The following is an 11,260-nucleotide window of genomic DNA, read 5'->3' on the forward strand; positions in this document are numbered from 1 at the left end:
CAGATCAAAATTAATCAGCTGTCTGTTTTTCCAAATCTTCAGGCATCATCTTCACAATGAATTGCTATTAAACTACACAAGATGTGTACAAAATATGTTATTTATTTGTCTACCTAATCTTTAAGTCACAGCAAACGAACAGCATTTTTACTGTATAAAGTTGCATTATCTTTGTTTAATGTTAAAAGATTTTAAATGTTATTGTGATAAATTAGTAAAATAATGACAAAAATAATTTCTTAAGATATATTTAGATATAACTATTTGCCTACAGAGAAAATAAAAAACCTTTACAGCCTAAAATTGCATTATATTTGTTTAAAGTCAAAAGATCTTGAATATAAAATGTTGTGAAAAACGACTAAAATGATTTATAAAGAACAATGGTGAACCTGTTGTGAGAGTTTAATACTTCTAACAGTGCAACTACACTAAGCAGTCCAGAACACAGTCTGCCAAATACATTTTATATTCATTAATCTTATTATACAACAGTTAGTTAGTGACACGCAAAGCTTGATTAGCTTCCCTTGGAAATATTTTAATTGGCAGACAAAAGATATACAAACAATCTGGCCAAATTTGGTCTAATATTTGATAACAGCCTTGTGTGAATCACAGCCATATTAATCTTGCAATCATACATTCTAAAGATACTAATTGTCTCAATATATCCTTCTTTTGAGGCATATACATGAAATAATGGACATTAGATGTGATTTACAGGGAAATGTTTGAGCTCCAATCTAATTATAGCACACAACTTGACCACGACCCTTCGTGTACAAAACTGGAAGGAAAGTTGAGAGCTTTGTTTTCAGCTCAGTGTTCCCACCCTCTGAAACGTGAGATGGGACGGTCTCACAGGGCAGTAGGGGGTCGACCAATACAGCTTGAAAACCCGTCCAAAGACGCCTGAAAACCAGTCCAGACACCCCTTGATCAGCTCACTCAAGCTAAAATGTTTACCCCATTTTCTGCACTCACACAATGCTTTTACAGAGGTGGTAATGACAAGCCAGATGCCACCTCTCTGTTTGAGCACAGTACCCGTGCTTGCCTAGTAATTAGGACACACAAAATCACCAAGTTCTTTCGCCTGAGAGAGGCAGTATCTTGTCACGACCCTCATTTTGCTGAATCTTGCAGAGACAGAACTGGAGAAGTTCTGCCCGAGCGAGTCCCGACTAAACGCTAGAGCAGCCCCTGTCTGTTTTTGACATTTATCAGCCTTCTTGCTGCGGAGCAGACGCACACACACTTCTTGCGTTGCTGGCAAATCCCACAGCTTTTGGGGAAAAGAGCGGAAATATTTGGCCTCACAAAACCGCCCGAAACCAGTGGTAACGTACAAACGACTCTCTCCTCTCTTTCAGCTCTCACCCTCAGTAATGTCGTAAAACACTTTTTGTGCAACACTAATTGTTTTCTTCTTCCGTCTGCGGGGAGCATGTCACATTTATATGGGTGTATAGATGAAAACTTTTCTTTGCATGTAGTTTGGAACATCTCCACTAAACATTGAAAGCATCTGGAGTGACGACAACCGTCTTGTGAAATAGGTCTGTCTCATCGCTGAAGCACAAAGACAGCTGCAGGACTGTAAAAAAACGTATAGTTTTACTGTACCTGGTTTTCATTACAGCGCCGAGAGAGAGGGGGACCCAGTATTATGCACGCCCCTCCAGGATGTTTTTACTCATGGCAGTATATTTCGCCCCTTTCGTTCTCTGTCTAAGCTGTAAGTTTTATTGATTTTTTTCCATCTGAGCCTGGTCATCCTAAAGAGCTTAATTAAAACACTTTTCCCCCTCGTCTACATTTCTTTTTTTCCTCCATCTCACCGCAGCTCTGATTTAATGCTAACCGTATGACTTTGCCTGAGGGTCGGATTGACGTTTGTAGACGCCCTCTGCACACATATCAGCAGTGCTCAGCTGTTGCTTTTATTCGTGTTTCCCATTACTGTAAGTCTGGGTAATAATCTGTGTTGTCATCTTTTCCTTTTCTGCCTCGGCTTTTCTTCTGCAAGCACTTCGAACTTTGAGACATGCAAGTGTTAAAAAAACCCATAACCATAACCATAATCACTAATAAAATGGTAGTTTTAGTCTTTTGAAATGACGCAATCACTGAAATAATCCATTTTAAACTAAAAATTTGTTCGCCATGCTGAAATTGCTACTCGGTTTAAAGTGTAAAAAGTTTCCATTACTCAAATAATTTTAATTTAAACTTAAACTAATAACCATTCTGCTTATAACGTTACAGCGTAACGTTTCCGTAACCATTCCACATAATATACACACACATACATATATATATACTGAAAAAATTGTTAGTTATTTCTTTGTAATTATTTGTGAAATGTACTAGCAAATACCCTCTCTCTCTATATATATACGTGTGTGTGTGTGTGTGTATTTCATGCAAATCCTAATTAGGTTCTAAAAGACTATTTTCATGAGCTGAATTGAGGCTGCAACAAACTGAACTGATTGAATTGACCAAACTATTAATAAAACTCGCAAATCATAATAAATAGCAATATGTGCGCACATATGGCTTCACTGGAACGTTTTAGATAATTGAATATGGCACATTGGAATATCTGGAGCCACTAACGTGATGACATAATTTATACAAATTTATCGAAAGAACCAATTTGCGTAAACGAGTCGTACTTCCCATAACTACAACCTGAGAGTTTCATCGAGACCAAGTCTGTTCTTACTTAATATCTGTGCTATGCTTGTTACATTTGAACATAATACTTAAAACCCCTTGCAGTTCTCTAAACACCACTCATCGCAAACCTAAATAACAGTTTTACTCTTTTACAGTAAAGGTGTTACAGGCCAACTATTCCTTCAAAGCTGTCTGGCTTTCCAGGGTCAAACTGTTAAGAGGCTGGATCACCTGTGATGCCGTAACTTATCATTATGGAAATGTGAACGCAGACAGTATACATTAACAGAGTTATATGAGGAACACGTAGGGCTGAGATGCCTCTGTGTTTTATCCCACAGGTTTCAGCCATGAGGCTAAAACTGATTCTGGCACTGTCACTCTTCGTCTGTATGACCTTCAGCCTCGCAAAAGATCAGAGTCATCCCTTGGCACGAGGTAGAAGACGAGGTGTTGGACCAAAACGAGCAAGAAAACAGACGTCTATTACCACCTTGCAGCAGGGAAGATTGCCAGAAAGCAATGGACAAGATGGATCTATTTTTATTGAATCTCACAAGAACACAAAAGAGTCAAAGCCAAACTTCGAAGCGACTGCAGGTCAGTGTTGGGAAAGCTACTTTGAGACTGTAGTTTGTCAAGCTATAAACTACTTGCCATTTAAATTAGATAATTAAGACAGTTGTTTTTCTTATATACAGATGTACTGTGTATAACTTAACTTTGACAATAGCTGATGGCAACTTTTACTGTTCATAAACAAACCATAAACTTCGCTACAGTACCATGGGAAAATTATGAAATAGCGGCAAGTTTATGGTAAGCGAATAAAAGTAACCAGGTGACCACGTTTAAACAGTGAAATATGGTTATTTTTTAGATATAGTTAATGTTGTGATGAATGCATCTCCGTTCCTTTGACAGGTTAAAAAAAAGCCATAAAAAAAAAAAAAAAAAAGAATACATTGAGAGTCTTCAAATTGTCCTATAGGGTTTTGGAACAGAGTGGTTAGTTTACATGGTTTAGTACATGACCATTTTGCCCAGGGTGGTAATAGTCAGGACTGAACACTGACCACATGATTATACACTGGCAACATGTGACAGAAAACAGTGCAAATGTGGTCAGTAAGACTCCATTAAAACAACAGAAAAAAAAAAAAACTACTTCCCAGTAGACACATTTTACTACTGTATTGCTAGCATGTGTGCACCATTTTAAACTGCAAAGATCTCTGTACATGAGAATGTAGATAGCCATCTGCTATCTTTGCATATATTGCACATGCATATAATCTGGCTGTAGAATGGCTATACATGTAGGTGAAACTCGAAACTCGAAAAATTTGAATATTTTGCAAAAGTTCATTTATTTTAGTAATTCACCTTAAAAGGTGAAATTAATATATATAGACTCATTACATGCAAAGTGAGATATAATATTTAAGTCTTTATTTGTTATAATTTTTATGATTATGGCTTACAGCTTATGAAAACCCCAAATTCAAAATTAGAATATTGTGAAAAGGTTTTCATAGCTATAAGACATAATCATCAAAATGATAACAAATGAAGCCTTGAAATATCTCACTTTGCATGTAATGAGTCTATATAATATATTAATTTTACCTTTTAAGTTGAATTACTGAAATAAATGTGCAAAACTTGTGCAAAATATTCAAATTTTTCGAGTTTCACCTACATGTATAGCCATTCTACAGCCAGATTATATGCATTGGATGAAAACATTGGGCCAGATGGGCTTTAACAGGCATGTTAGCATCCAAAATCGTCTAACAGCCCTGTACATGCATAATGTGGCTTCTGTTGCCAATCACTGCAATTTTTTAAGTGAATTATATTTTTATTAATCACATTTTAAATAAATAATTAATCAAATCAACATGATTAAAGTTGATGCCTTGAGCATTTTCAAAGTACCCTAGGAAAACCAAAAATTAAAATGAATCAGACTGATTCATAAGAGATTCTACCCTGGAAATCCAGAGTTCTCGCGAGAGCACAATTTGAATTTGCTCAGCGAGTAGCTCTGGTGTCGAGTAGTAATGCTCATTAAATATGCCCTTCTATCTGAGCTGCACCAATCACATCGGGTTATCTGATATAGGCAGGCCAGAGGCGAGATGACGACAGCGCTGCGACGTTGAAGTCATTAGTAAACATTGCAAGATGGCTATGGATGACCACTAGTTGTTTGAAATGGCTTTGGACGCTACATTGAAAGATTTGGAGTTGGCTTTTTCTCTAAAAGAGGAACAGAAGACGGCGCTCGAATCGTTTATTTGCAAAAGGATGTTTTTGCTGTTTTGCCGACCGGATACGGCAAGAGTCTTATCTACCAGTTAGCTCTTTTGGTAGCTAAGCGTATGGGGCTTAGTGATACGTCACCCCATGTATTGTTGTGATTGGTCGTAGAGTTAGCCAATTGCGTGCTGTGAGATTTTTAAATGCATGCTTGGTGCCGCCCCTTGAGCTGGCCGATTTTCATTAATCGACACCAGACCATAAATCTTTCAGATTTAGGTCTGGATTTCCAGGCTAAAGAGATTAATTGTTTTTAACTGATTCTTTTGCAATTATTTCACTGCAACATTTGGCAATCAATCACATTTCTAAGTTTCTTTCTTGTTTATATAATTATTCCAGGAAAATCAGAGCACTGTGTATTTCGAGGCATCACCATGTATGATAAAACGGTGTGGTCGCCGAAGCCATGCGTGAATTGCTTGTGTTCCAGCGGTGAGGTGGTCTGCGACCAAATACTGTGTCCGGCCCTACGGTGCCAACGTAAATTTCAACGAATCGGAGAATGCTGCCCAATTTGCATTGACCCAGGTTTGGATAAAGCATGGCATTATCACTGCCTGCCAGCATATTTTATATATTAATGGTTGTGTTTGATCTTTCCTTGTCTTATAAATGAACTATTGCAACGGTCTCAGTTGTCGACGCCCCGGAGTATTCAGGCGACTCTCCCGTTCCCAACGATCTCGCCGAGCCCTATATATCACAAAGCCAGAAAGACAGACAAAAAAAGGATGAACAAGAACGCATTCGCAAAAAAGATGCTGATCGCAAGCAGAGAAAGAAGCAGAAGAAAGAGGAAGCCGAGAGACAGAGAAAGTTAAAAGAAGCCAAAGATGCCAGAGAAAAAGAGGAGGAGCAAAGGAGGCTACGAGAGGAGGAAGAGGAGAGAGCGGCGGCAGAGGAGAGGAAGAGAAGGATGGAAGAACAGCGGAAGGCCGAGGAGGACAGGGCTCGTCGGCTAGAGATGGAGCAAAAAGAGATGATGAGAGCTCTGGAGGAAGCAGCCGAACGTGCCCAGGAAGGACTCAATGGGGACGAGGCCACTGAAGACGAGGACGTGGTCTGGTTGAGGGGAGACGTTTTTCAAATGCCACCCGTGGCACCAACGCGAGCAGCAGGTCCTCCTCTCTTAGGTCTCCAAGAGTCAACCGAACCAGATGAGGAGGACACTGAACCAGGCGAAGAGGAACCGGAAGTAGTCGAGGAGGAGTCTGAGATGGTAACCACATTGCTGCCACAAGGTTGTTCAATCTCTGATGTCACTATCTCCTGTGAAAGTGCTAAACTGACGGGTATTCCTCCACTGTCCATTCCTGAGCTCAAATCACTCAGCCTACAGGGTGAGGAAGGCCACATCTCCGCATAACACCTTTACAGGTCGTAACGAGATACAGGCACTGAAATTCAACTTAGATCATTACCTACGATACATGCAAGAAATTAAATCAGCACATATGCCAGTGTTTACACAGTCCATGTATACAGATCCCAGTGAGGCTGATTTTGATAACTTGTCATTCATTATGAAATTACAGGCAATGAAATCAAAACCATCCCTGCTGGAGCATTCAATGGCATTCCCAACCTAGAATGGATTGACTTGACGAAAAACAAGATCTTGTCCTCTGGCATAGACCCACAAGCTTTTAAAGTAAGTTAAAAATACACGTTTACTGCATCAGCAATAAACACAATCTTTTTCTTTTGGTGAGAAAAACATTTTGACCTCTGAAATAATCTAACTGCAAATTTCTTGCCTAGTCATATTTGCAATTGTTTGGATGACAAAACATTTAAGTTTCACATGTTAACGCCACACATTTGTTACAAGACTGAAGAGATGTGGTGCAAAGAATTGTGCAAATATTGTACGTTCACGCCATTTAGTTGCATCAGACCAAAAAAGCCTTGTCTGTTGCCAATAATGTGATTTTGACAATCTGCAAGGCATAAAGTTGTTGGAATTTTTTAAAAGTACAGCATTCTGGCAATTGAGATAATGTTCCTTTCCATTGCTGCCTCTTGTTCAGAAATTCATATGAACATTTCTTCATGTCTTCCAGCTGAACTTTAGTTGAATTAGAGAAGCAAATGTTTCTTCCATAACGGTTTAAAGCCGTGCAAAAACAGTACCACTTGCAAACCTGACAGAACTGAACTACACTTTTCTCCAATATTTTGCTCTGTTCATAACCATATGGCTTTTACAGAAGTTTCACAAATCTTGCTCTTATACAAACACTATACCCACTTGTACTTGACACTTGTAGCCATGCTTTTTTTGCACAGCCTTTCAAATAAAAACAAAATTCCATGGCACATGTTCAAGTGAAACAACAGAGGGTATGCTACGCTAGTCTTTTCATATTTTCACTGGGTTCTAACCAGTAGAAATATGCCCATCATCTGAAACAAATAGTGAAGTTTGTATATACTATATAGTATATATACATATGTGGTGTGTTTCGTATATACCCAGAGTGTGTCAATTCATCAGAAAGCTTGGTGTTACAATCAGAAATACAGTATATGATAGCGATATGGCATATGGAGTCCAAACAACTGGTTGTTTAGTTAGCTTAGGGATTGATAACCATGAAAACATATGTGGCAAACAAAAACATACACGTCAGCATAACTAATAAGTATCCAAAGCATTGCGAGAAAACCAAAGTGGAAAACTTTCACTGAAGGATTTCCAAAGTATATTGTATATGACCTTTTTTTTTCGCACCTAAAGATTAATGACGTGATTTTTATGTAACTTTCTTTCAAGGGTCTTAAATTCCTGTCTCGCCTGTATATGGATGGAAACCTTCTGGAACAAATTCCCTCTGAGCTCCCACCAACACTCCAGGAGCTTAAGATAAATGAGAACAATCTAAAAGAACTTGAGGAAAACAGCTTTGAAGGTAAAACAGTTGCACAAAATTGCCATGTATAAAGGTTAGCATAATTAGAACATCTATACAAAAACACTGACAGTTAATCAGCTAATACTAGCATGACATGTTCCTTACCTAATGTTGTACAAAGAAAACACAATATTTTCACAAATTGCTTCATAATTCCTGGAAGGTCTCAGCAGTCTGGTTACTTTGGAAATGGAAGGGAACTTGCTCAGTGAAGGTCATGTGAATCCACAGGCCTTTAAGCCCCTCAAAGAGCTGACTTACCTTCGGCTAAGCAGAAACCATTTCCGTACCATTCCTCAGGGCCTACCTGCATCTCTACTGGTAAGTTTTGAAAATGGAGAACTATTCTGCAATCAAGGAACATCAAGATATATAGAAACCACGACTTCATTTAATTGCACACAAATTTGTGGGCTACAAATCAGCCTTGGTTCTACAGTACCTGTGGGAAACCAGTGGCACTAAAACAGCAATTATGGCAAACCAAAACCAAAACTTTACCACAGAGTAATTGAAAGCTGCTCAAGTCAACCTTAATTGCATTGTCAAGTAACAACTGCTTCTGTTTATTTATTCAATGAAGCAAACTGTATAAGTTACTTTATATTCTCTTTGACGTTTAGGAGTTGTACCTTGAAAACAATCTGATTGAAGACATCTCTGAAACAGCATTCAACCACACCACAAACATCAACGTAGTTGTGCTACGACATAATAAATTAGATGAGTCAAGTATTGCACCTTTCTCCTGGATCAATCACAGGTGCGTGTCTTCAACAAGGTTAACAATCAAACCAATATTTAGGCAAATGCGGTTACATTTGTTCTATTATAAGCCTAATTTTCAAAATAAATAGAACATTTTAGCCTCTGGTTACACTGAATTGTGGGTGGTTATTTAATACACTTTTGCACTGAAATATTGCATGCTAAAGTGGCGAAAGAGTTTCGTGCAATAGTCCTTTGGAAGAACTGAAAAATGGAAAAGTATCTAGAAGTGAAAAAACGTTTCTGTTTTTTTTTTTAAACGCATGAACACTAATTCTACTTTTCTATCTAAAAGGAACCTGGAATCTATAGATCTCTCGCACAACAACTTCTACCTGGTTCCATCCTTCCTGCCAAAGTCACTGGTTCATCTGGTTTTGGTCGGGAATCAGATCGAACGCATTCCAGGATACGTGTTCGCACACATGGAGCCTGGCCTTGAGTACCTCTACCTCTCTTACAACAAGCTGGACGGTGACGCTGTGGAGCCAGAGTCATTTTTTGGCACCTTCAACACTATGACTGAACTCTGTCTAGACCATAACCAGCTTACGTCTATTCCAATGGGAATTAATGAGATGACAACTTTACATTTCCTACGACTTAACAACAACAAAATAAGGTATAGTGCTAGCCTCCTGCAAGTCTAGTTTGTCACAATTTCCTGGGACACATACATACATACACAACAAAAACAAGATACATTTATGTAAGATATAAAAAAAATATATTATTCCAGACATATTGCCAAAGTGATTCTTTGCAACATAAGGAGAACTTTGAGATTGTCAAATTTTTCATCCAACAGGCATGTTTCAGAAGACGCCATCTGCGACCCCTTGGATGACGATGACTCTCATCTAGTTGCCCTTCGCCTCGAGAACAATTTCCTTGACCCACGGAAAATCCCACCCACGGCTTTCTCCTGTGTCCGCTCCTACTCAAGTGTTGTTTTAAAGCCTCAGAGGATTAAGTAACTGTAATCTTGTCCACTGTTATTATAAACCACTAAAGGCCGTAAACATAAAACTAATTTGATTCCTGTGAAACGTACAATTATCATGAAAATATAACCTTTTCTTTTTACTCCAAAAATTGCTGACAGAGAAAATTCTTGCATTGAATCTCTGTTTGGCATGTTTATTTTCTGTCTTGTTTTATTAGGTTTTTATAAGCTTCCATTTATTAGTCAAGATAAGATGAGACATGATCACAGCCTGGAGAATCATGGCAGAATGCTGCCGTTGTTCGCGCCTGTCTAGACGTGTCTTTGTAGGATGCATGGATCAACTGTACAATGCTCGAAGAGGAAAAAAGTAGCAGAGTATAACTTTGTATTCTATGTTGAGATGTATCTTATTCTTGTCATAACAGTATTACGCTTGTCTGTCGTAGTGAAGAAAAACAGGATGCATGGCTTTTTTTTTGTTTATAAAAGAAGGCAGCCAAAATAAACCTGCACACATAATGCATTTTTCAACTAAGACGGGATCAATAAGGACGTTTACTACTGAGAGAACCGTGATGCATAATTGAAAGATACCTACATGATTCAAGTCATTTAAGTGAGCACAGATTTATATTTGCTTAGTTTAGAATTCAGTGGGAAAATCAATACAGCTTCAATAAAAACACATTTCCTATGTATTTTTCATTAATTGTATCCAAAAGTGTGAGATGAATTAAGCTATCACATAAAAATATTTCCTAAAATGTCTATTGTACTTCTTTGCTAAAATATCTCAGTATGAAACATCTGCGATCTATAAACGTTCAACAGAAGTTCTGTGCTAATGGAATCGCTGCAGACTGAAGCACATTAATGACCCCTGTAAATGATCTGACTATGACATCATAGTCTTCCGCTCCTTCTAAGATTCCGAGTTCTCACTACATCATAGCCAGTGAAATGTGGACGATTACTGAAAAAAATGCCTCTGAGGTTGAATTGGGGTTTCACTGATTTCAGACTACAACTAAAATGAGAGGAAAGAATAAACAAAAAAAAAATGCCTGGAAGGGGGATCATCTCAGAAGTTTCCATGAAGTTATACATGATTCAATGACTCACATATTAGTCACATGGCTTTTATTTACTTTTATTTGGGGGGGGGGGGGGGGGGGGGGGGGGGGGGGGTAAATAATCAACAGCTGACTCACGTCTGGGTACAGTTAAATCTTGCTCTATATTTAGGGGACAAGCAAAGCTGTGGAAAACTGCCAATATATCTCAAGGCTGCGCAAGTGTTTGCAAGGTCGAGACATTTCCAACATGGTTCTGCACGTCACAACATTACAACAAATAAGATTGAGGGTGTGATAGACAAAAGAATTTGAAAATGGTTGAGGGAAATTACTGGTACTTTCTGAATAATCTAAGCACATCTACAAATTTCTACCTTTCCTGAACCAGTTCAAATTTCTACCTTTCCTGAACCAGTTCACCCTCATGTTGTGTCTGTAATAGTATCTACATCCTTTTAATTTACGGCACCAGCTCGACATACCACAAACCTTTATTGGTTTGAGGTTGGTTATCATTTCGGAAGGAATGCTGGCCA

General features: G+C 38.4%; 2 protein-coding genes across 3 annotated transcripts in view; one reads left to right on the forward strand and one right to left on the reverse strand.

Moving 5' to 3' along the window:
* cenpp (centromere protein P) overlaps nucleotides 1-11,260 on the reverse strand; it is a 47,396-nt gene that overhangs the window by 7,013 nt on the left and 29,123 nt on the right. The gene's annotated exons all lie outside the window — the stretch shown is intronic.
* Nucleotides 982-10,416, forward strand: ecm2 (extracellular matrix protein 2, female organ and adipocyte specific). The gene is made up of 10 exons (XM_079593310.1): nucleotides 982-1,343; nucleotides 3,030-3,288; nucleotides 5,356-5,544; nucleotides 5,652-6,356; nucleotides 6,552-6,667; nucleotides 7,793-7,928; nucleotides 8,095-8,252; nucleotides 8,555-8,694; nucleotides 8,995-9,321; nucleotides 9,508-10,416. Exons 2-10 carry the CDS (start codon nucleotides 3,039-3,041, stop codon nucleotides 9,674-9,676), a joined length of 2,190 nt encoding a protein of 729 aa, XP_079449436.1. The 5' UTR covers nucleotides 982-1,343; nucleotides 3,030-3,038; the 3' UTR covers nucleotides 9,677-10,416.

This window comes from Phoxinus phoxinus (genome assembly GCF_949152265.1).
Source record: "Phoxinus phoxinus genome assembly, chromosome: 20".
NCBI classification, from domain to species: Eukaryota; Metazoa; Chordata; class Actinopteri; order Cypriniformes; family Leuciscidae; genus Phoxinus; species Phoxinus phoxinus.

Bases quoted from the DNA above. Each gene is read 5' to 3' on its own strand.
- ecm2 (XM_079593310.1), top strand. From the start codon at position 3,039: ATGAGGCTAAAACTGATTCTGGCACTGTCACTCTTCGTCTGTATGACC. The intron at 3,289-5,355 runs GTCAGTGTTGGG...TAATTATTCCAG, and splicing joins AAACTTCGAAGCGACTGCAG to GAAAATCAGAGCACTGTGTA. The intron at 5,545-5,651 runs GTTTGGATAAAG...CAACGGTCTCAG, and splicing joins CCCAATTTGCATTGACCCAG to TTGTCGACGCCCCGGAGTAT.